The sequence below is a fragment of the Vulpes lagopus genome, chromosome 23 (assembly GCF_018345385.1).
Source record: "Vulpes lagopus strain Blue_001 chromosome 23, ASM1834538v1, whole genome shotgun sequence".
Lineage (NCBI taxonomy): Eukaryota > Metazoa > Chordata > Mammalia > Carnivora > Canidae > Vulpes > Vulpes lagopus.
In genome coordinates, this window is record NC_054846.1 from 49,682,622 (window position 1) to 49,709,167 (window position 26,546).

The 26,546-nt window shown below is 38.0% G+C and overlaps 1 protein-coding gene across 2 annotated transcripts in view; it reads right to left on the reverse strand.

Annotated features, from left to right (window-relative positions):
* The window catches only part of LOC121481416 (phosphatidylinositol 3-kinase regulatory subunit gamma), a 124,673-nt gene that overhangs the window by 44,139 nt on the left and 53,988 nt on the right, over positions 1 to 26,546 (reverse strand). The window contains exons 2-3 of one of the 2 annotated variants that reach the window (XM_041738726.1): positions 2,355 to 2,463; positions 46 to 144 (exon numbers count right to left, since the gene is read on the reverse strand). In XM_041738726.1, the coding sequence (XP_041594660.1) occupies positions 46 to 144; positions 2,355 to 2,463 (208 nt within the window). Of the gene's footprint in view, positions 1 to 45; positions 145 to 2,354; positions 2,464 to 26,546 lie in introns of those variants that run through there. The other variant, XM_041738727.1, reaches the window with a different exon arrangement.

Genomic DNA, 26,546 nt, shown 5'->3' on the forward strand with positions numbered 1-26,546 from the left:
AACAACACTAGTAGAACACTAGTCAAAATACTGAAAAATACTTACCGCAAAGTCAAGGTGTAATCCCCCTGCATTTTTGTTGAGGCATCTCTGACCAAGAACGTACCATCTGGCATATCCCTTAATTTGTCATTTACCTCCTCCCTGAAAAATAGGATTATAGGAAAAATGGAAAAAATGTAATCATTGATTGTTCTCCTCACATATTACTACTAAGGCTAGTTAGGTGAGTATGTCTAAGGTCACAGAATTATGGGGGCTTTCAGGGGTCATTTAATTCCTTCCCTTAGATATGATCTTTTTGTTTTGATTTTTGGTATTATGCAATCTAAAGGAGGGCTATTTGCTTTTTAAACCCTTCCAGATTTCAACCATCTGTAGGGGATAGTATTTCCATTAAGCCTTTAGGGCTTCCTTAGGCAGGTCTGAACTTGTAGGGTTTCAGGAAAAACCAGCAGCTGTTTAGAAAGTAGGTTGTATTTAAGCAACAGTGGCAGCTGTGTCTGATAAGAGGAGGGAAAGATTCACTAACTTCACAACCTTTCAATATAATCTCCAGTTTGAATTTATACTGATGACAAATTCCTCCTGCAGAGTTGGTTTAGAACTCTAAGAAAAAAAAACACTAGAACACTCAGGATATGGCAGGGCATACAAGACTCTTGAGTTACAGACCCACAAAGTCTTAGAATATAAATGTAAATGGTATTTAAATATAATAGGCTCTTTCATTGTACAATTCTAAAAATTTTCTGATCCATTTTAATATAAAATATATTAAATCTCCTCCAAAAAATTAAACATAATTACCATATGACTCAGAAATTCCACTTCAGGGTATGCACCCTAAAGAACTAAAAGCAGGGACTTGAGGGGCATTCATGGGTGACTCAGTTGGTTAAGCAGTCAACTCTTGATTTCAGCTCAAGTCATGATCTCAGGGTTGTGAGATCAAGCCCCATGTTGGGCTCCGAGTTGGGCGTGGGGCCTACTTAAGATTCTCTTTCTCCCTCTGCCCCGCCCCCCCAATAATAAAGAAATAAAAATAAAAAATATAAAAGCAGGGGCTTGAATAAACATTTATATACCAATGTTCATGGCGACATTATTCACAATAGCCAAAAGCTGTATACAATCCAACTGTTCAAAGACAAATGTCCAGATGAATGAATATATAAAAATGTGATATATACACATAATGGAATATTATTCAGCCTCAAAGAGGAAGGGAATTCTGATACATGCTACAACATGGATGAACCTTGAAAACATTTGTTAAGTGAAATAAGCCAGTTACAAAAGGATAAATATTGTACGATTCCACTTATGTGAGGTACCTAGAGTAGTCAAATTCATAGAAACAGAAAGTAAGATGGTGGTTTCCAGGGCTGGGGAGAATAGGAGGAAAAGGCAGTTAGTGTTAAATGAGTACAAAGCTTCTCTTTGAGGAAGATGAACTAGTCCAGAGATGGATGATGGTGATGGTTGAACAATACTGTGAATATACTTAATGCCACTGAACTGTACATTTAAAGATGGTTAAAATGGTAACAAAGAAAAAAAAAGAAATGAGTGCCACTTTGGTAGTTGAAGAGAACAGACTAGAGAAAAAAATACAGGTATACCGGAATTAAGCATCAACCTTGAACCCAATTTGACAGAAATGAATAAGTCTTTTTTAAAAACAAAATTCAAGAAAAATAAGAAATTTGAATATTCAATATGTATTTTCCCCCCTTTTCTAGGTTCAAAGTTTTCCAAAACTACATTTTACCCCAAAAGCATTTTACTGTTCTAGAGTCCCGTTTCTCAAGATTAAGCATGTGAAGAGTGCCTCAAAATCATCTGGGGAAGCTGTTAAATGCACATTCCTGGGTACACCTCAGTGGATTCTTGTGCATGCAAAGATTGTGGAACTGTTGCCTTAGACACAGAAAGGTAAAGAAAATTAGGTACCTATACTATCTTTTATACAAAAACACATGTAACTATCCTGAATCTTTTAAGTTTCATTTATTCAGAAATCTATGCTTAATACAGTATTAAAAGTAATAACCACACCTGTAATTTAAAGGTTTTCTTCACTGAGGGGGACACTTGACAGGATGAGCACTGGGTGTTTTTCTGTATGTTGGTAAATTGAATACCAATAAAAATTAATTTATTAAAAAAATAAATAAATAAAGATTTTCTTGTGGGAAGGACAGTACTTAGAAACTTTTGAAGTGTTCTCACAATTTTTAAAATAGTAATCTTTAAATGACAACTAGCAGGGCATGAAAAGGTTTTATTTTTAACTTCTCAAAAATGATTTGTTTCTAAACTGCATTGAATTATAGTAGCATTTTAGTTACCTTGAGATATCCCCCCAGTACCATTCTGCATCCTGAAGAGAAACAGAACTGTCCTTCATTCCATTTGTAACGGCTGAAGTCATTGGCTTAGGTGGCTTTGGTGGAAGAGCTAGAAGAAAAATGAATATTATTTTGTAGATGTAAATTAATATTTGTTTTCTAATTTCCTCAATCAGGAACAGCTCATTAACCAATGTACATTAAGATTCAAATAATTATAAATTAAAATAAATGTTATTTTATGTTAAATGTTAGCCAAAGAAGGAATCCTTTTAGAACTCCACCAATTAACTGCCTAAAATGTGAAATTTTCAAGCTACTTGGGGTTCCCCCCCTTCTTATAAACTGCTAACTTTTCATTCTGAACGAATGTCCAAAAAAACTTCATCATCTCTCAAAAGACAATGTAAAGAAAGCCCCTTCACAAACAATTCAATCCAAAAGCCATTAAGTCACGGTGGCAAAGAATTGGTGTCAGAGCCCAAAGCAGGTGAAGGAGGATTAGGTCTACAGAAGAGGGCAGCAGGAAGCACAGGATCTCAGTGCTTGAGGAGGGTGAGGAGGAGATCCTCACTGAGGCAGCCTGGCATGAGGTGTTAAAGTTAAATGAAGGAAGAAGAAGTGCAGCTGTGCAGGGCCCATGTAGCATGGAGTTGTGGAGACCAAGGCAATGAGGATGCAGTCCTCAGAAGAAGGCATACCAATACCGTCAGATAAGGGTGAAAGAGTTTCTACTTGGGGGAGGGAAGGCTGGGAGGTGTCAAGGGAAACACGGCAATGGCTATAAGAGAATGGGTACACACAGAGAGATAGATCAAATAAGTAAAACTATTACAAATAACAGGAACCAGATTTCTCACAGTCTACCTAAAAATCCTTTTTAGTTAGATATGGAAAGGTGAAAAAACAGAATGATCCTTCTGGTTTGGAACTGGAATTATAGCCATTGATACACACTTATGATTCAATAGCAAGACAGATTCTAGATGCAAATGTCTGTACATACAGGGAATAGAACTATTCCCTAGCTCTGTCCCCCAAGAGGTCATAAGATCAGCAGCAACCCCCAATATGCATAATTAGCACTCAGATCTTGGTTTTAAATACTATTCTCTTAATTTGAGAATAAAAAGAACTAAAAAGAGAACTAAAAAGAGAACTAAAAAGAACTGCTCTTTTAAAAAATTTAAAAAAGGGCAGCTCCGGTGGCGCAGCGGTTTAGCGCCGCCTGCAGCCCAGGGCATGATCCTGGAAACCCTGGATCGAGTCCCACGTCAGGCTCTCTGCATGGAGCCTGCTTCTCCCTCTGCCTGTATCTCTGCCTCTCTCTCTCTCTCTCTCTGTGTCTCTGAATAAATAAATAAAATCTTTTTAAAAAATTTTTTTAAAAAGGAAAAAAAAATTTAAAAAAAGGAAAAAAAAATAAAAGAGCCACTCTTTGAAGAAAAGCCAAGTCCAGGGTTAAGGTAGAGCTAGGCTAGAGCAAGAACCAAATGAACCTTGAATACCATGCTATGCCAAAAATTAGTAAGCAAGTGCTCTAAGAATGAGTGGCCATGACAAAAGAATAAAGAAGCCCGCTTGAAGGGTCTCCCACTATCGAATATGGAACAATTGGAGCATCAATACAAACAATGATAGTAAGGGAATATAAGCCATCAAGCAAAATAAGAATCCATGTGCCCAAGCAGATATAAATAAATAAATGAAAAACTGAAAGATTAACAAGGAGGATTTATATAATCTCAAAGGGCTTTCCCACAAAATGATTAGTCACAAAAGTAAAAAGATAAATAATAATAGTGGAGAAGCCTGGCAAACACCACTTTAATAAAGTAATCAATCAAGGTAATACCACCAGTAATGATAAAATCTTGGGCTCCCAAGTAGGATGCACTGGAAGGACACTAACATCACTTCTGTGATATTCCTGCCAAATACGCATAAACTGAGTTTAATCATGAGGAAACATCAGACAAACCACAATTTAGAGACATTCTATAGAAAAACTGGCATGTAATCTTCAAAATTGTCAAGGTCATGAAAATCAAGAAAGATTGGGGAACTGTTTCAGACTGAAAAAGACTAGAGAATCATGACAAATGCAATGTGTGATTCTGGACTAGATCCTTTTTGTTATAAAGGATATTACTAGAATAAGGAAAAAACTTGAATGGAAGCTGAGGATTAAGATTGGTATTATAATCCATCAACATTAATTTTCTGATTTTGTACTGCAGTTATGTAGGATAATGTTCTTGTTGGAAAATACACACAAACATGATCATTGTAGGGTATGTATCATGTTGGCAACTTACTCTCAATGGTTCAAAAAAACAAGTTATTTGGACTGTACTTGCAACTTCTAGAAGTGTGAGATGGTTTCTACATTTTTTTTACTAATGAAAAAGTTGAGATAATATGGACGGAAGAGGGGAACAATGTGAATATGTTCTTCAAAACAGAAACCGCTTACTGTCAAATGTTTTTAACAAGCATGTCAGAAAATTCAGTGGTAAAAGAATTCAGTGGTTTTGTCTTTTTAACAAATGGTGTTAGGACAACTGGTTACCCACATTCAAAAGAATACAGTTAGGCCCCCATATCATACCATATGCAAAAATTTACTCATAATGGACCAAAAACCTAATTGTAAGAGCTAAGACTATAAAACTTTTTTTTGTGCTTCAAATGACATCAAGAAAATGCAGAGACAACACACAGAATGGCAAAAATCTTTGTAAATCTTGTATATGATAAACAAAATTGTATCTAGAATACATAAAGAATTTTTGCAACTTAATAAAAAGACAAATGACTGAAATAAAAATGGGGACAGGACCTGAATAGACATTTCTCTAAGGAAGATAATGGCCAACAAACCCATGAATAGATAATATCAACCATCAAGAAAATCAAAATCACAATAAGATACCACTTTAGGGGTGCCTGGGTTACTTAGTCATTTGAGCATGTCTTGGATTATCTCTCCCTCCCTCCCCCTCTGCCTCTTCCCTCACTTGCTAGTGCTCTCCTCCTCACCACCCCATTAAATCAATGAATCAATCAATTATGGGGGGAAAAAGATACCACTTCATACATACTAGGATGACTTTACAGTTCACCCTTCGACAATATGAGTTTGAACTGCATGGGTCCTCTTATACACAGATTTTTTTTTCAATAAATATACTGGAAAATTTCTTGAAGATTTGCAAGTTTGAAAAATCTTGCAGAGAAAGCATCAAAAGCTAGAAATATCAAAAAGCTTAAGAAAAAGATTTATCACAAATGCATAAGATATATGTATATACGTCTATCTTATCATTTACTACCATAAAATATACACAAATCATAAAAAGTTAAAATTATCAACATTTTATGCAAACAGACTGTACATGGCCCCATTTGCAGTTGGCAGAAATGTAAACAAAGGTAAAGATACAGTACTAAATAACTGCATAAACTGTAGTACATACTGTACTACTGTAATAATTTTGTAGCCATCTCTTGTTGCTATTGCAGTGAGCTCAAGTGTTACGAGTATCAGCTTAAAATGCCCTGTGACACTAATCATATCTGCATGAGCAGTTCATCTCTCCAGTGAATTGCATATTGCAGTAAGAAGTAATCTCCCATGGTTCTTGCATACTTTTTGTGTTTAGCACAGTACCATAAACCTTGAGTAATACTAGAGGACCCATACAAAGTGCCACTAGTGAGGCTAGAAGCTCCCAAGAAGCAAAGAGTCATGACATTACAAGAAAAAGTGAATTGCTTGACTGAGGTCTGCAGTTGTCCACCAGCCTAAGGACCATTGTTTTAAAAAATAATAAAAAATTTGTGAAGCCACAAATTGGCTATGCCAGTTGGCACAAAAACCTTGCACGTTTTAGGATATACCTTTTTATGCTGTATTAAAAATGCAGCTTTTACGTGGGTGCAGGACTGCTCTAAGAAAGGTCTAATTATAGATTCTAATATTATTCAAGAAAAAACTACACCATTATAGGACAACTGAAAGCGAAAGGAAGGTGAAGGATCTAAAACTGGAGAATTTTTTTTAAAGATTTTATTTATTTATTCATGAGAGAGAGAGAGAGAGAGGTAGAGACATAGGCAGAGGCCTGGGCTGAAGGTGGCGCTAAACTGCTGAGCCACTCGGGCTGTCCAAAACTGAAGAATTTAACCAGTAAAGGATGGTTTGATAATTTTAGAAAGAGGCTTTAAAAATGTCAAGATAACAGGGATGCCTGGGTGCCCAGCATCTCAGGGCGTGATCCTGGGTCCAGGGATCGAGTCCCACATCAGGCTCCCTGTGAGAAGCCTACTTCTCCTATGTCTCTGTTCTCTCTCTGTGTCTCTCATGAAAAAAGTAAAATCTTAAAAAAAAAAAGTCAAGATAACAGGAGAAGCAGCTTCTGCCAACCAAGTGGGAGCAGACAAGTTCCCAGGGGCCCATAAGAAAATCATGGATGAGAAAGGATGTCTACCTGAATAGGTTTTTAATGCAGACACAAGTGCCCTTTTTGGGGGGGAAAAAATGCCACGAAGGACATTCATCGGTAAGAAAAAGAAGTGAGCACCAAGATTTAAGACAGGAAGGGATTTAAAAAAAAAAAAAAAAAAAGACGGGCTAACTCTACCATTTTGCACAAATGCAGTTGGGTTTATGATCAGGAGGACTGCCCTTATCTATAAAGTTGCTAGCCCCTAAGCCTTGAAGGGAAAAAATAAACACCAGCTGCCAGTCTTCTGATTATACAACAGGAAGGCCTGGACAATGAGAATCCTTTTTCTGGATTAGTTCCATTGATGCTTTTTGTTCCTGAAGCCAAGAAGTACCTTGCCAGTAAAGGACTGCCTTTTAAAATTCTTTTGAAAAAAAATAAAAATAAAAATAAAAATAAAATAAAATAAAATTCTTTTGATATTGGACAAAGTCCCTGGTCATGAATTCAACACCAAAAGTGTTAAAATGGTCTATTTGCCCCCAAACACATCTCTAAATCAGCACCTAAATCAGGGGGTCATAAAGACCTTTAAGGCTCATTATGCACAGTACTCTTTGGAAAGGATTGCCAATGGTCTAGAAGAGAACCCTGATAGAACATCATGAAAGTCTAGAAGGATTACATCATTAAAGATGCCATCACTGTTACAGAAAAAGCAGTGAAAGCCATCAAACCCAAAACAATAAATTCCTGCTGGAAAAAATAGTGTCCAGATGTTGTACATGACTTCACAGGATTTACAATAGAGCAAATCAAGGAAATCTTGAAAGAGATTGTGGATATGGGCGGGAGGGTGGGGAGAAAAAGGTGGGAAGTGAAGAGTTTCAAGATATGGATCTTAGAGAAATTCAAGAGCTAAGTGACACCACACCAGAGGAATTAACAGAGGACAACATGACGGAGATGAGTGCTTCTGAAATGGTGTCATATGATAAGAAGGTAAAGAAGCAGTTCCAGAAAACAAACTGACATTAGACAATGTGGCAGAAGGATTCCAGATATTCAAAACTGCTTTTGACTTCATTTAGGATATGACACAAGCACTGAAAAAAAAGAAATGATGGAAGGATTGGTACTGTATAGAAACATTTTTTAGAAAAATAAAAAAAGCAAAAATGTCAGATAGAAATTACTACATATTTCCACAAAGTTACACCAAGCATGCCTGCTTCTCCTCCCACCTTCTCCACCACTTCTGCCTCTGCCATCCTAAGACAGCAAGACGAGTAACTCTTCTTCTTCCTTCTCTTCAACCTATTCAACATGAAGGTGGCACAGATGAAGATCTTTATGATGACCCAATTCCACTTAGCAGCAAGTCATTGTCATACCATAGAGTTAATAAATTTATCTGTTGTACATGTGTCTTGATATGAAAATCTTTTTTTTTTTAATTTTATTTTTTATTTATTTTATGATAGGCACACAGTGAGAGAGAGAGAGAGAGGCAGAGACATAGGCAGAGGGAGAAGCAGGCTCCATGCACCGGGAGCCTGACATGGGATTCGATCCCGAGTCTCCAGGATCGCGCCCTGGGCCAAAGGCAGGCGCCAAACCGCTGCGCCACCCAGGGATCCCTTGATATGAAAATCTAATAAGTATATAGCAAGAATTGCATCAGGTGTTTTTGTCATCATCATTGCCAATTGTACTGATGCTTCATAATCAGTGCATAAATTATTATCTGTTAAACACGAATTTTCACAGTATCTTTTCATTTTTGATGTCTAGCGTTGGTAATATGGACAATATCTTACAGTGTTTTCTATCATATAATAATGTAGGTACCAAACACATTCATTTTGTATGTAAACAGACAACATAAACTTATACAATCGGTAAGTACAGTACTGTAAAAGTGTATTTTCTCTTATGATTTTTTCTTTTCTCTAGCTTACTTTATGGTAAGAATACAATATATAATACATACAACATACAAAATATGTGTTAAACAACTGTTTTTGTTATCAATAAGGCTTCTGGTTAACAGGCTATTAGTATATAAGTTTTCGGGGGGTCAAAAGTTATACACAGATTTTGGACTGCATGGGGATTGGTGCTTCTAACTCCCATGTTATTCAAAGGTAAACTGTAATCAAAAAGACAGACAAGTGTTGGTGAGAATATGGAGAAACTAGAACTCTTGTACACTGCCGATGGCAATATAAAATGATGCAACTGTCTTGAAAAGTTTCGCAGTTCCTCAAAATATATCCAGCAATTTCAATCCTAGTTATATACCCAAGAGAAATAAAACATACATCCACACAAAAACTTGTATATGAAGGTTTATAATGGTATTGTTTGTAATAGCCAAAAAGTGGAAACAACTCGATATCCATCAATAGATGAATGGGTAAATAAAATGTGGTATATATCCATACAGTAGATTATTATTTAGCAGTAAAAAGAATGAAATATTCTATAAAATGTATGAACCAAAGAACATTTAGGCTAAGTGAACAGCCTGTCACAAAAGACCACATATTTAGATAATTCCACTGTCCAGAACAGACAAATTTACAGAGACAGAAAGTAAATTAATGGTTGCCTAGGGCTAAGGGTGGGATTAAAGAGGAAAAGGGAAGGACAACTAATGTGTGCAGAGTGGGATAATGAAAATGTTACAAAACTGTTTGTGGTGATGGTTGCAAAACTCTGTGAATGTACTATATACACTTTAAAAGTGGATGAATTTTAAAGTGTATAATTTATTTTTAAAAAATTTTTAAGTTTTTTTAAGGATTTTTTAAAAGATTTTATTTATTTATTCATGAGAGAGAGAGAGAGAGAGGCAGAAACACAGGAAGGGTTGGAGAAACAGGTTCCATTCAGGGAGCCTGATGTGGAACTCGATCCTGGGTCTCCAGAATCAGGCCCTGGGCTGAAGGCAGACGCTCAACCGCTGAGCCACCCAGGCATCCCTATAATTTAAATTTAAAGTGTGAACTTGGGATCCCTGGGTGGCACAGCGGTTTGGCGCCTGCCTTTGGCCCAGGGCGCGATCCTGGAAACCCAGGATCGAGTCCCACGTTGGGCTCCCGGTGCATGGAGCCTGCTTCTCCCTCTGCCTGTGTCTCTGCCTGTCTCTCTCTCTCTCTCTCTCTCTCATTCTGTGTGTGACTATCATAAATAAATAAAATTTTAAAAAAATAAAGTGTGAACTTTATATCAATAAAGCTGCTATTAAAAAAAGAAAAAAATTATCAGGTTACCAAAATTACTAGATGAGAGAGTTTACTATAATCCATACTTTTTTATAAATGTTATTTATATCTATCTTGTTTGAAAAGGACTTGACGTGGGTTATAAAAAGTAGTTGCAGTTGGACATATAAAATTTGCAAAATTTAAAATTCTTCTATGTATTCCTGAGGATTAACACAGTTTAAACTTACGCCATACAAAGCATTGTGTTATAGCTATGAAAGGTACAAAGACAAAGTATTTCCAGCACTCAGAAGAACAAACCTAGAGAGAATGACATATAGAAACACCTAACCATTAACACTCAGCAGAACAAAGTAAAAACTTTTTTTTTGGGGGGGGTGTGCAAAGTAAATACCATAATAAAGGTAAGAACAAAGTGTAATGGAAACTCAGCAAAAGGAGCACTGGATAGCTTTCTGCGGAAACTTTAATTCAAACACTAAGCTTTTCAAACCTAGTCCTTACTGAACTGAGTGCCATGACCAGCAGAGCCCAACAAGAACCAGTATACCTCCTGGGGTTAGCAGTGGGTTACACCCTAATCACCAGGAGGAATCACAGACTTGGTCTTATCTATATCCCTTCTCTGGAGACATTCTATGCTAAATTGAGTTGACCAGGCTGTGTAGGGAATATGTTATTTATGGATAATAATAGTTCACTAATAGCTCTTCTACAACTAACAAACATATAATGACCATTTCATCAGTTACAAAGGGTTGCCCAGAACCTCCTTGTATCTCGTTTTTCTCATCTGCAGAAATAAGAATGAAATGATTACAAAGAAGTTCCTACAGAAAGTCTCTAAAACATCACAACTATAATAAACTATAAGACCTGAAATGAATCTATACTGGCCTATTTATACATTCTAATTTATTATCATTCTATACATATATTATATAATTATTGAATACCTCCTAGGTTCTAAAAGTCAAAATTATAGCAATAAGCTAGACACAGTCCCTATACTTACAGACTTTACAGTCCAAAAAAACAAATTAAGACAATTCATTATTCCTAAAATCATGAGCATGTTCAAATTTAGCTCAACTACAGTCTTCAAACTAAAAGCTTTGCTTTCTCTAGTATTTGATCCCCATCATCATGTAAATTATAGAATTTACTAAATAAAAGCAAATAAAAATATATCTTAACCTTCTAGTTATATGGAGATACGCAAATTTGTATCTACATGTTGCCCCAAGAGCATGATATTATAAATAAGGTTAAAAAATTCTAAATCACTTATTATTTTAAGTAGGTCAAATGGAACATATTGAGAGAAAAGCTAATTAAGGTACATTAATTATCTTTCAACCACTTGACAAGGTAGTTCTTGCACTGGATGAGCACTGCAGTGCTGAGTGATGTTAAATGCACCTGAACAAATATCTTCCTAAATAAGTACCTGTAAAATACCTAGCACTTTTGTTTCTGTTTAATAGGTAAGCATTTCTCTTTCCATTTTCAGACGCTGTAGTACAAGTTTTTAAATATCAACAATACACAAAGATTTTTTTTTAAGATTTTATCTGTTTATTCGAGAGAGAGAGAGAGAGGCAGAGAGGCAGAGACACAGGCAGAGGGAAAAGTAGGCTCCATGCAGGGAGCCCGACATGGGACTGGATCCTCTGACTCCAGGATCATGCCCTGGGCTGAAGGCAGGCACCGAACCACTGAGCCACCCAGGCGTCCCAATACACAAAGATTTTTTAATTCAGTTTTAATATGTAGATATATGAACATATACACACAAATGCATATGTGTTTTTGTGCACATGTATGTATATAGATGCATAAAGACATCTAAAAAAACAGAAACTGTTAATAGTGTATATAACAGGGATGAGGGCACTTTGTGTACTTTTTTTTTTAAGATTTCATTGATGTATTCATGAGAGACAGAGAGAGAGAGAGAGGCAGAGACATAAAGGAAGAAGTAGGTTCTTCGCAGGGAGCCTGATGCGGGACTAGACCCCGGGACCGAGGATCACGCCCTGAAGCTGAAGACAGAGGCTCAACCACTGAGCCACCCAGGTGTCCCTGTATGTTTTCCTTATATATGTTTAAAAAAAAAAGAGTTATGAGGAATTTTTCATTTTAATCTATTGTGTTTTCCAACTTTTTAAAAAAACTTCCAAAAATTCACTTTGGTATTTTTTAATTAAAGAAAGTATTCAGGGGACGCCTGGGTGGCTCTGCAGTTGGGCGTCTGCCTTCAGCTCAGGGTGTGATCCTGGAGTCCCAGGATCAAGTGTCACATTGGACTCCCCGTGGGGAGCCTGCTTCTCCCTTTGCCTCCCTCTCTTTGTCTCTCATGAATTAGTAACTAAATCTTTAAAAAAAAAAAAAAAGGTATTCAGGGGCTACCACACTGTAAAAAGATTATTTCTTCAGTCATAATCTACAAATAATCTATAAACAGTAAAGTATCATATCAAAGTTAAATGTGCTGAAGTTGATAACTGTGGTACACTGTGGAATATAAAGGAACATTCCTATTCTTAAGAAATACATATTACGGTATTCAGGAGTAAAGGGCTGAAATGACTGTAACTTATTCTCAAATAGTTCAGAAAAAAGCAGTATGACTTTATATAAAGAGAGAATATGAATGATAAAACAAATGGAATAAATGTTAACAAGTGAAACTGATTATGTTCTTTGCATTCTTATTTTTGCACATTTTCTGTAAGTTTGAAATTATTTCCAAATAAAATATTTAATTAAAAAAATTAAGAATCAAGGATGTCTGGGTGGCTCAGTGGTTAAGTGTCTGCCTTTGGCTCAGGGCATGATCTTGGAGTCCCAGGATCAAGTCCCACATCAGGCTCCCTGCATGGAGCCTACTTCTCCCTCTGCCTATGTCTCTGCCTCTTTCTCTGTGTCTCTTATGAATAAATAAATAAAATATTTTTTAAAAATTAAGAATCAGAGTTAGGTACTTATTAAAATTGGGGGGGGGGGGGGATGGCAGGTCTCAGCCCTTACAGTTTATGCTAGGGTTTGACTTTATAAAGGATGGCTCTAAATAAAAAAATGGAAGAAAAAAGGGTAAAACAACATTTGAATATATGTCTCCAGTCTGTGCTAGAGGGAGATGCAGCACATCTAACTATATAAGCAGTAGGAGAGACCATCAAGCCTTTTGATTCCAAGTACTACAAAACCAGAACCCAGCTATATATCCCTCATTTCAGGGTGAAGTTTTAACCAACATTCAGTCTGAAACTCTGACCAAAGACTTTATTAATTCTGTAAGCCCAAACATATAGCACAGTGCCTGGTACACCGTATACACAATAAATGTGTTCATTCAACAGTGACTGACCTACTTATCCTAGGCTTTTGTTTCTCTCCATCCATTAAATAGGATGAAAGTAATATCTACATCCTATGAGAATTAAGTGAGTCAATATATGCAAACTTAAAACAGTGTATGACACACTGCAATCAATAAATATTAGCTGTTAGATACAGGTGCTACGCTAGATGACAAAGACAGTAATAAGACCAACTGTCCAGTGAGCAATTTAAATAGGTAAAATATATACCTACCTTTTAACCATATGCTATGGTTAAACAGTTAAATTATTTTTTAAAAAGATTTTATTTGATAGAGAGAATGAGAGAGAGCAGGGACAAGGGGGGGGGGTGGTCACAGGGAGAAAGAGAATCAGGCTCCCTGCTCAGCTTGATCTCAGGACCCCGGTCAAGGGGTGAAGGCAGACACTTAACCAACTGAGCCACTTAGGTGCCTCAAGTAAAAGTATTTTTAAAGTATATTCTAAAGGGTATTTATTATATGATTCTATCTCAACTGAAAAAAAAGAGAGAGATGGGGGCACCTGAATGATGGATGCAGTCTGTTGGGTACCCAACTCTTGGTTCGAGTCGTGATTTCAGGGTTTTAAGACTAGCCCAGTGTCGGGCTCTGAAGCAGTCTGCCTGAGATTCTCTCTCTCTCCTCCTGCCCCTCCTGTCCACTCTCTCTCAAACAAATCTTTAAAAAGAAAAAAAGAGGGCAGCCTGGGTGGCTCAGCTGTTTAGCGCTACCTTCAGCCCAGGGCATGATCCTGGGGACCTGGAATTGAGTCTCGTGTCGGGCTCCCTGCATGGAGCCTGCTTCTCCCTCTGCCTAGGTCTCTGCCTCTCTCTCTCTGTCTCTCATGAATAGATAAAAATCTTAAAAAAAAAAAAAGAAAAAAGAAAAAAAAAGAGACTCAGAAAGGACAAGATGCCAGCACAAAATAAGGGCACTAAATCTAGAGTCAAGGAAAACAAGATAATATCCCAGACCAAAGAAGAGCGTGTATACAAAAAAAAAAAAAAAAAAAAAAAAAAAAAAAGCCAAGCCCAAGAGAGAGTTTACAGAAATGCCTGAAACAGAGTACAAGGTGAGGAATAGTGGAAATTCATTTTAGCCACCTGTCTTCTTATCCCAGTGTAGCTGCCTCCCCACTAAATCATCTTCTCCTTGTTCATCATTCCATTATGTCCTCTGGGGCTTCCTCCCTGATCATTCCCCCTACACTGTAATTAAACTATCTTATAATTTCAGTATCTTTCCAGAAATTGTTTTTCCCCCACTTCCCAGCCTACTCTGAAACCTGGCTGTTCCTGAAGAACACTACTAAAATCTTGCAGCCCAAGCTCTTGGAAGGTTACTCATTTTCCCACACCTTATGGATGTGGGCCTTTGTTCTTCCTTAGCTCTCAATTTTTCTAGAAAGCTCTTTCTTCCTTTCATTCACACCTTAAAATTGATTATTTCCTCGACCCACTTTTTATTCTATACTTGCATATAACCCCAAAGCTTCAAATTATATCTGTACTCTGATCTCAAAACATTATTTCCAACTACAGAGTCTTCTAAATTTCTGCGTGTCCAACAGAAGACACCTAACATGTGTCAAGCACTGTAACAAGCACAGTGAATCAGACCAGTGCTTCTCACACTGTAATAAATTATAAATAACCTAGGGGTCTTATAAAAATGTAGAATATGGTTTGCTAGGTATGGTTTGGGGCCTGGAATTCTGCACTTCTAACAAGCTCCCAGGTGATACCAATGTTGCTGGTCCGAACTTTGAGTAGCAAGCAGCTTATAGAGGTATCTCTTTGAAAAGTTTCTATGGGGTAAGAAAAAAAAAAGGGAAGTAGATTACAATAGCTAAAATACAGTTGATTTAATACATGTGGTTCTTTACTACCTCTAAAATCACTTCAAATTGGCAATAAAATATATTTTAATGGTATAAACACACAATAGCAAAGAGATGAGGAAACAACAGCTGATGATAACAAAATATTAATAAAGAAAAAGAAAATAGGGATCCCTGGGTGGCGCAGCGGTTTGGCGCCTGCCTTTGGCCCAGGGCGCGATCCTGGAGACCCGGGATCGAATCCCACATCAGGCTCCCGGCGCATGGAGCCTGCTTCTCCCTCTGCCTGTGTCTCTGCCTCTCTCTCTTTCTCTCTGTATGACTATCATAAATAAATAAAATTAAAAAAAAAAAAAAAGAAAAAGAAAAAGAAAATAGTTGAATTTGATTGGTAGAATGCAAAACTGAAACCTAACCTGAAGAAAGTTCAATAAAAAAAACAATCTAATTCTGAACTGTACTCTAGGAAGTCAGAAATTAAAAGCACAACACATCTCTGAAGGGAAGATTGAGGGATGGGGCCATAACCAGAACTGACAGTCTACAGAAAAAGTAGTTAGATCCTAGTTCTCCATCCCAACCCCCAAGCAATCAGGTAACTTCCTGCACAAATGCTACCTGTCAACTTATAAGCCAAAGAAACAATTAGAAAGGCTCTAGATTCAGGGACCACCAAGCACAGCTGGGACATCCTTTATTGAAAACAGCAGAATTGGGGCACCTGGGTGGCTCAGCGGTTGAGTGTCTGCCTTTGACTCAAGTCGTGATCCCAGAGTCCTGGGATCAAGTCCCAAAGGAGTCTGCTTCTCTGCCTATGTCTCTGAAGGAAAGGAAAGGAAAAGGAAAGGAAAAGGAAAGGAAAAGGAAAGGAAAAGGAAAGGAAAGGAAAGGAAAGGAAAGGAAAGGAAAGGAAAGGAAAGGAAAGGAAAGGAAAGGAAAGGAAAAGGAAAGGAAAAGGAAAGGAAAGGAAAGGAAAAAGGAAAGGAAAAAGGAAAGGAAAGGAAAGGAAAAAGGAAAGGAAAGGAAAGGAAAAAGGAAAGGAAAAAGGAAAGGAAAAAGGAAAGGAAAAAGGAAAGGAAAGGAAAAAGGAAAGGAAAAAGGAAAGGAAAAAGGAAAGGAAAAAGGAAAGGAAAGGAAAGGAAAGAAAAAAGAAAGAAAGAAAACAGAATTAAGGAAAAGATATATATACCAACCTCCTTCCCCACCTCAGTTTTCTTAACACTGAACCACCAAGCTTATATTCCCAGGGAGGAGTCAGGGAGACTTTTCTCTGGGGAAACTGACAAGAATCCAAAAAAGACCTAAAAATATGGATATTTGGGAGTTACCAATGAAAAAGATATTCACCATCTTCTCAACTTCTGAGTGAAGGCCTCCAATTAACACAGCCACGCACTGACAAGGATAGAGCTTCCAATCAGCTTTTTAGTATATCATTCTTAAATAAGAACTAAACTTTGAAAAGGAAGTTCTGACACATCCTACAACATGGAGGAGGAATCTTGAAGACATGTGTTCATGAAGAATCTTTGAGAAATAACTCAGTCACAAAAGGACAAATATTGTGTTACTTCTCTTATATGAGGTAGCTAGAGTAATCAAATTTGCAGAGAGAAAGTAGAATGGTGGCTGCCAGAGGCTAGGGGGAAGAGGATGGGAAGTTAGTGTTTAACAGGTTCAGAATTCCAGTGAGTGGGTGTCTGGGTGGCTCAGTCAGTTAGGTATCTGCCTTCAGCTCAGGTCGTGATCCCAGGCTCCTGGGATGGAGCCCCAAGTCGAGCTTCCCTGCTCAGCGGGGAGTCTGCTTCTCCCCCCTCCCCCTGGCTTGTGCTCTCTTCTCAAATAAATAAATCTTAAAAAAAGAATTCCAGTTAGTTAAGATGAAAAAGGTCTGGAGATAGATGATAGTTATGGTTACACAACAATGTGAGTGTACTTAATACCAAAGAATTGTACGCTTAAAAATTATTAAAATGTTAAGCCTGTTATGTATATTTACCATAATTTTTTAAAAGAACCAGAATACATTAAAAAAGATATCAAGGGCAGCTCCGGTGGTGCAGCGGTTTAGCGCCACCTGCAGCCTGGGGTGTGATCCTGGAGACCAGGGATCGAGTCCCACGTCGGGCTTCCTGCATGCATGGAGCCTGCTTCTCCCTTTTTTTTTTTTTTAATTTTATGATAGACAGAGCGAGAGAGAGAGAGAGGCAGAGACACAGGCAGAGGGAGAAGCAGGCTCCATGCACCGGGAGCCCGACGTGGGATTCAATCCAGGGTCTCCAGGATCACGCCCCGGGCCAAAGGCAGGCGCCAAACCACTGCGCCACCCAGGGATCCCCCTGCTTCTCCCTCTGCCTGTGTCTCTGCCTCTCTCGCACTCTCTCTGAATAAATAAATCTTTTTTTTTTTTAATTTTTTTTTTAATTTTTATTTATTTATGATAGTCACAGAGAGAGAGAGAGAGAGGCAGAGACACAGGCAGAGGGAGAAGCAGGCTCCATGCACCGGGAGTCTGATGTGGGATTCGATCCCGGGTCTCCAGGATCGCGCCCTGGGCCAAAGGCAAGCGCCAAACCACTGCGCCACCCAGGGATCCCCTGAATAAATAAATCTTTAAAAAAAATAAAATAAAATAAAAAAGCTATCAAAATTAAATAAAACCAAAATCAAACCAAACAAAGGAAAACATCACAGACACACAAAAAAGTATAACATCCTCAGGAAATACTGCATTTGTTAAATACAAACAAGATCTATAATAAATTAACATTAAAGAACAAGAGCCCTTACATATTAGAATTACAAGAGGTTTTTTTTTAAAAAACCTCAACTGACAAGCTGGCAAATAAACGTTGAGGAAATCTCCCAAGAAGTACAACAAAAAGAGAAAGTAATGAAAATAGAAGATAAAATAATCAGAGGATAAACCCAGAAGACCCAATACTCAACTAACAGAAGTTCCAGAAAGCAGAGAGAAACATTTAAAATATAAGAAAAAATATTCAAAAATGAAGGACACAAATTAGTCCGCACCAAAGAGGCACCTAGGTGGCTCAGTCAGTTAAGCAGCTACCTTCAGCTCAAGTCATGATCCTGAGGCCCTGGGATCAAGCCCACATCAGATTCCTTGCTTTCTGCTTCTCCCTCTCCCTCCCACCCTGCTCATTCTCTTCTCTTTTTCTCGCTCTCTCGTTATCAAATAAATAAAATCTTTAAAAACAAAAAGTCCACAAGTATGCCACATAATAAATGAAAAAGATCCACATCAAAGTACATCCCTGTGGAATTTCACATCATGGATAAAGAGAAAAAAAAAAAAAAAGTCCCAAAGACTAAGGCCTGGAATGTCTTTGAATTCCTCAACAACAAGGCTGGAAACTAACAACACTAGAGAAAAACCTTTGAATTCTGATGGAAGATGATTTTTCAAGCTATAATTATATGTCCTGCCCAAATTACCAATTACATGAGGGTAGGACTGACATTTTCAGACATGCAAGATCTCAAAGAACTTATCTCTCTTGGAATCCTTTCTGAGGAAGCTCTAGCAAAAGGAAAAGATAAACCTAGGGGAAAAAAGATATGTAGGATTCAAGAAAATGGATGCCAATGCTAAGGAGAAAAGCAAAAGCAACCCCCAGGGTAATGGTGAACAGGAGTACCAGGATGACAGTTGTAAACAATAGTTGGGATTCTAGCAATAGAATAAATGAAGGGCAGCTTAGTGGGTATGTTGAAGGGGGGAAAAAAATGGAAATAATTATCTAATGTTTAACTACACTGAATCAGACAAGTTTTATAGTTCTGTCACAGAGTATGGGGATAATGCTGTCATAAGTACATTTAAAAATCAGGCAAATGTTTAAAATTTATGGAAATTATAAAATAAATAAAATTTATGGCAATTAATTTTGAAAAATTATATAAGATGTAATCATAATATACTAATGGCTTACCTGTGAGCACTGTTTACATGATCATAACATGTAAATACTAAAAGCTAATTAAAGGGGCACCTGGCTGGCTCAGTCAGTAGAACATAAAAACTCCTAATCTCAAGATTGTAAATCAAAGCCTCACCTCGGGTATAGAGGATACTTAAAAATAAAATCTTAAAAAAAAAAGACTTAAGAAACAATTATAATTGTCATGTAAGTATTTTGGAAAAATGGGTAAAGAAGACTATATAAGGCCTAAGAGAACTCCCCATCTTCCTTAGAAGCAGTCAATAGTATCGCATCATGAAAAACAGGAAGGTAGAAATCAGAAGAAAAAAACTGAAAGACTTAAATATTAGCTCTGTAGATTAGAAACTGAGGATAAAAAGGGTACACCAGGGAACTGCTAGGGTTTTATTTTGGTGGTGGGGGGAGCCCACTACAAACCTTGAAGTCAATTTTTGACTTTTTAAATTATGAACTTATATTGTTTTGATGAAAATAAAAATCAGGGGCACCTGGGTGGCACAGTCAGTAAAGCACTGACTCTTGGTTTCGGCTCAGGTTGTAATCTCAGGGTCACGAGATTGAGCCCAGCATTGGGCTCCATGCCCAGGGTGGAATGACCTTGAGAATCTCACTCCCTCTCCTTCTGCCCCTCCAGCTCTTGAACATATATACACTCCCCTCTCTCAAATAATCTTTAAAAGGAAAAGGCAAATTAAAAGAGTTTATTCTGATTCCGGCACTTAAAATTGATTTGGAAATTATCTCACCTCTCTAGGACTTAGCTTCAACAACATGTTAAAGCCAATTCATATAGATTAGCAAAAGCTGATTGTTACATTTTCAGGAATTTTGCAAGCCAAAGTTATATACATTCTTAAAAATTAAATTACATAAATGTACAATGAAGTTATATTAAAAATAAGGTGGGGTGTGCACCTGGGTGGTTCAGCGCTTGAGCATCTGCCTTTGGCTCAGTTCGTGGTCCCAGGACCCTGGAATCGAGTCCCATGTCAGGCTGCCTGCATGGAGCCTGCTTCTCCTTCTGCCTGTGTCTCTGCCTCTCTCTGTGTGTCTCTCATGAATAAGTAAAATCTTTAAAAAATAATAAAAATTAAAAAAAATAAAGGTGGGGGCAGCCCCGGTGGTGCAGTGGTTTAGCGCCGCCTGCAACCCAGGGCGTGATCCTGGAGACCCTGAATCGAGTCCCACGTCAGGCGTTCTGCATGGAGCCTGCTTCTCCCTCTGTCTGTGTCTCTGCCTTTCATTCTCTCTCCGTCTCTTTGAATAAATAAATAAATAAATAAATAAATAAATAAATAAATAAATAAATAAAATATTTTTTAAAAATAAAAATAAATGTGGGGCACCTGGCTGGCTCAGCTGGTGGAGCATCCGACTCTGATCTGGGGTTGGGAGTTTGAGCCACCCCACAATGGGTATAGAGATTACATGGGGGCGGGGGGAAGAGGGCGCCTGGGTGGCTCAGTCAGTTAAGTGACTTCAGCTTGACTTTTGCTCAGGTTATGATCTCAGGGTCCTGGGATTGAACCCTGCAGCAGGCTCCTTGCTCAGCAGGAAAGTCTGTCCCTTTGTCCATCCCCCACTTGTGCTCTCTCTCAAATAAAATCTTTGAAGAAAAGGGGGGTGTTAATAAACACTCAAATTCATTACTTCATTAAAATTTTACTGTTTTATTTACCTATCTACAATTGTTAATTGTATAGTAGAAGTACTTTGTGCACATCTCTTTCAAACTCTTCATTCAGTATAACACATTGGTAGCTTAAAATCAGCCACAGTGGGAGTATTTACACTTCAGAAATCAGCAAATGCTACAAATCGGTTTGATTTATTGTTGTTATTTATTATCTACCAGGGGTCAGCAAACTATGGCCCTCTGTTTTCATACAGGGCAGAGAATGATTTTTATATCTTTTAATAGCTGGAAATACACACAAGGAATAGGCAACACAGACCAAATGTGTGCTACTAAGCCTGAAGTATCCCCTATCTGGCTCTCTACAATAAATAAATACATACATACATACATACATACATAAATATTGCATCGTCCCTGATCTAACAGAGAAAATGTCGATTCAGTGTAATAATCTTAACTCTATGGCTGCCAGCATTAGTATAACATGAAATTATATGGTGTTCAAAAACAAATATATCATCCTCACCATCCACGTCACTGAAAATGGTAAGAGCTCACTGTTTTGATGGCTGAGTAATACTCCATTGCATATACATATACTACCATCTTTATTCATGTCTTCAGTGGACATCTGGGTTTTTTCCATAGTTTGACTATTGTGGACATCACTGCTATAATCATGGGATGCAAATGCCCTTTCTGATCACTATATTCGTATCTTTGGTGTAAATACCTAGTAGTGCAATTGCTGGATGGTAGGGTAGCTCTATTTTTAACTTTTTGAGGAACCTTCATACTGTTTTCCAGAGCAGCTATATCAGCTTGCCTTCCCATCAGCAGCGTAAGATTTCCTTTTCTCTCCATCCTTACCAACATTTGTTGTTTCCAGACTTGTTAAGTTTAGCCACTCTGACTGGTGTGAGGTGGTATCTCATGGTTTTGATCTAGAGGGTATTATGCTAAGCAAAATAAATCAATTAAGAGAAAGACAATTATATGATTTCACTCATGTGTGGAATTTTTTTAAAGATTTTATTTATTTATTCATGAAAGACACAGAGGAGAGAGAGAGGCAGAAACACAGGCAGAGGGAGAAGCAGGCTCCATGCAGGGAGCCTGATGTGGGACTCGATCCCAGGACTCCAGGATCACGCCCTGGGCCAAAGGCAGGCACTAAACCACTGAGCCACCCAGGGATTCCCTCGTGTGGAATTTAAGAAACAAAACAGGATCATAGAGGAAGGGAGGGAAAAATAAGACGAAATCAGAAAGGCAGACAAACCATAAAGAGACTTAACTAGGGGATCCCTGGGGGGCTCAGTGGTTTGGCGCCTGCCTTCGGCCCAGGGCGTGATCCTGGAGTCCCGGGATCGAGTCCCGCGTCGGGCTCCCGGCATGGAGCCTGCTTCTCCCTCTGCCTGTGTCTCTGCCTCTCTCTCTCTATCTGAATAAATAAATAAAATCTTAAAAAAATATATTTAAAAAAAAAAGAGACTTAACTATAGAAAACAAACTGAGGGTTGCTGGAGGAGAGGCGGCGGGGGGGCGGGGGATGGGGTAACTGGGTAATGAGCACTGTTACATGCAACTGATTAAATCACTGAACCCTACCTCTGAAACTAATAATACACTGTATGTTAATTGAATTTAAATAAAACTTAAAAAAAAAATATCTTCCTTACCAAACCTATTCCTCCGGTGTACTCTATCCTAATAATGGGCATCACTATGCATTTGTTAAACTCATAGAACTATACTCCAAAAAGACCAAATTTTACTATATGTAATTTTTTAAAATTTTATTTAAATCGCATGTGGAACTTTTTTTATATGAAGATGCTTCAAACTCCCTAGAAATTCTGATTCAGCTGATCCAGAATCAGACCTGAGCATCTGTGGGTTTTTTTTTTTTTAAACACAGCTGGCAATTCTGATTAGGGGGAAAAAAAAAAAACCTGTTCCTTTTTTAAGTTATTTTAATTCCAGTTAACATACAGTGTTATATTAGTTTCAAATATAGAATTTAGTGATTCAACAATTCCATACATCACCCAGTGCTTATCACAAGCGTACTCCTTAATCCCCATCACCTGTTTAACCCATCTCCCTACCCACTTCCCTCTGGTAACCATCAGTTTGTTCACTATAATTAAGAATCTATCTCTTGGGGCACCTGGGTGGTTCAGTTGGTTAAGCATCTGCCTTTGGCTCTGGTCATGATCCCAGGGTCCTGGGATCGAGTCCTGAGTCAGATTCCCTGCTCAGTAGGGAGTCTGCTGCTCCTTCTGTTCCTCTCCTCCCCCCTCCCCAACACTTGTGCTTTTTGTCTCTATATCAAATAGATAAATCAAATCTTAAAAAATATATATTTGTCTTTTTCCCTTTGTTGATTTGTTTCTTAAATTCCACGAATGAAATCACATGGCATTTGTCCTTCTCAGACTTATTTCACTTAGTATTTCACTTATTTCACAATCCAGGTCATTGCAAATGGTAAGATTTCACTTTTTATGGCTGAATATTATACTGTACACTTATCTTTATCCATTAATTGATGGACACTTGGGCTGATTCCATAATTTGGCCATTATAGATAATGCTGCCATAAACATGGGGGTGCACAAATACCTTTGAATTAGTGTGTTTGCATTCTTTGGGTAAATACCTAGTAATGTGATTGATGAATCATAGGGCAGTTCTATTTTTGACTTTTTGAGGAACCTCCCTACTGTTTTCCAGAGTGGGTGCACCAGTTTGCATTGCCACCAATAGTGCATAGGGTTTCCTTTTTCTCCACATTCTCACAAATACCTGTTGTTTCTTTTGTTGACTTTAGTCATTGACAGGTGTGATGTGGTATCTCATTGTAGTTTTGATTTGCATTTCCCTGATGATCAGTGATAACATCTTTTCATCTGTTGGCCATCTGGATGCCTTTTTAATTGGATTATTCATTTTCTGGGTGTTGAGTTTAAGAAGTTCTTTACATATTTTGGATACTAATCCTTTGTTAGATATATCATTTACAAATATCTTCTCCCATTCTGCTGGCTGCCTTTTAGTTTTCTTGATTATTTCCTTCGCTCTTCAGAAGCTTTTTATTTTGATGTAGTCCCAATAGTTTATTTTTACTTTTGTTTCCCTCGCCTCAGGAGACATATCTAGAAAAAAGTTGCTATAGCCAATGTCAAAGAGGTTATTGCTTGTGTTCTCTTCTAGGATTTTTATAGTTTCATGTCTCAGCATTTAGGTCTTTAATCCATTTTGAATTTAATCTTGTGTATGGTGTAAGAAAGTGGTCCAGGGGGCGCCTGGCTGGCTCAGTCAGTAAAGCATGCAACTCTTGATCTCAGGGTCATGAGTTCAAGCCCCAGGTTGAGTGTCGAGTTTACTTAAAAATAAAATAAAAATAGAATTTTTAAAAGAGTGGTCTACTTTCTTTCTTTTCCATGTACTCTCCAGTTTTCCCAATACCATTTGTTGAAGAGACTGTTCTTTTCCCACTGGATATTCTTTCCAATTTTTTGAAGATTAATTTGACCATATAGTTGTGGGTTTATTTCTGGGTTTCTATTCTGTTCCATTGATTTATGTGTCTATTTTTGTGCCAGTATCATACTGTTTTGATTACTACAGCTTTGTAATATAGCTTGTAGTCTGGAATTGTGATGCCTCCAGCTTTGCTTCAATTTTTCAAGATTGTTTTGGCTACTTGGGAGGGGAACCCTGTTCCTAATCCCACAAATGTACTCTGACTTCGATCTCTACAGCTTTCCCACTTACTCCAATGCTCCCCATGTTCTTTCCCCTCTATGAGACCTCCAATTCCACAAATTCATTACTTTCTATACTGTACTGGTTTTCATGCCCCCTCTATCTCAACTAATACCTTTGTCTCTTTTGTCCCTTTTTTCTTCTCAACGGTACCTACCTGGCAAGACCCCAATCACAACTCAATCAATTTTCATGCTTTTTCTGCTCTCTCCTTGGGCTGCTGGGGTTGGGGGGGCTCTACCATTTTCAATATGGTTTCGCTAGTAATGATCTTCAATCACAAGCAGACCCTCAACATGATCCAAATATCTTTCCCAGGGCACCTGGGTGGCTCAGTTGTTTAAGCATCTACCTTCAGCTCAGGTCATGATCCAGGGTCCTGGAATTGAGCCCCATGTCAGGTTCCCTGATTAGTGGGGAGTCTGTTTCTCTCTCTCCTTTAGCCCCTCCCTCTATCATGCTCATTCTCTCACTCGCTCTCAAATAAAATCTTTAAAAATTTTAATTTTAATTTAAAAAAAACATTTTTTAAAAAGAAAAAATGTGTCTTCCCCTAGATTTCTCTCCCATTCTTCACTACAACTACTTCAAATGTTCTCCACCTTCCTCAAGCATCACATTTCACCTCTCTTCACTTATTTTTTAGCAAATCCCATTTCACCCCCTATATAAGAGAGAAAATAAAAATTGTGCACAGGGGCACCTGGGTAGCGCAGTCAGTTAAGCATCTGACTCTTGGTTTTGGCTCAGGTTGTGCGATCTCAGGGTCAAGAGATGGAGTCCTGTGTCAGGCTCCAGGCTCAGCATGGAGTCTGCTTAAGACACTCTCCTTCTCCCTCTGCCCCTCCCCACTGCATTCTCTCTCTCTCTCAAATAAATCTTTATTTTAAAAATTGTGTGCAGAAAGCTATTTCAGTTTCCTGCCATTTACTTATAAATGTGCACCTACGCTCATTTTTTTCTTTCTTATCTAATTTAGTCCCTCTACCAAATACTCTGGATCTCATCTGCTTTCAGTCCTCCACCACCCTCTTCCTACTCTAGCTCTCCTGCTCTTACAGGGCCCTGACAGAAGTTGTTCTTTTGGATTATAAATTCTTTTGAAGAGGTGATGGAAAGCTTTATGGCTTCTCTCCAAAAAAAAAAAAAAATGCATATCCATAAATACCTGGGTAAGAACCCATACTGCATAACTTCCATTCTTTTTTCCTTCATACCCAAGCTTTATCAAAGAGGTGTACATTGTCCCTCTCCACTTAAATTCTCTCCTGAGTCTATTGCAATCCTGCCTCCTAACCTCACAACTCCACTAAAAACACTCTTACCAAGGGTCAGTGACCCTTGTTGCTAACTTCAGTAGACATTTTTCAGTCCTTATCTACAAAAGGTGATGCTGCTAGTAATTCTCTCCTTTTTGAAACACTATCTTTACTCAGCACCTGAGACCTTCTATTCCTCTATACTTTTTCTATTTCTCTGGAATTTTTTAAGATTTATTCATTTATTATTTTAGAGAAAGAGCAGAACATGAGCAGGAGAGGCAGAAGGAGGAAGACAGAGAACTTCAAGCACACTCCACAGCGACCATGGTGCCCAATGCAAGTCATGATCCCACAACCCTAATATCATAACCCAAGCCAAAACCAAGAGTCAGACATCCAACTGTGCCACTCATATACCCCTCTGGACATTCTTTCTAAATCTGCCACAGGCAACTTTTCCCAGCATTTGGGGGTATCATTAGAGATCTATCTTTGGCTGTCTCCTTACCTACCACTCTACACAGCAAAGACATCACAGACTGGCAGTCCACAAGGCTGATTTTAATTGTCAGAACTCTATACCTGTTACAATAAATATTCTCCCCCACCAACTCCACTATTGGAATGTTTGATTTGCCAACACTTAAGTTAGGGAATT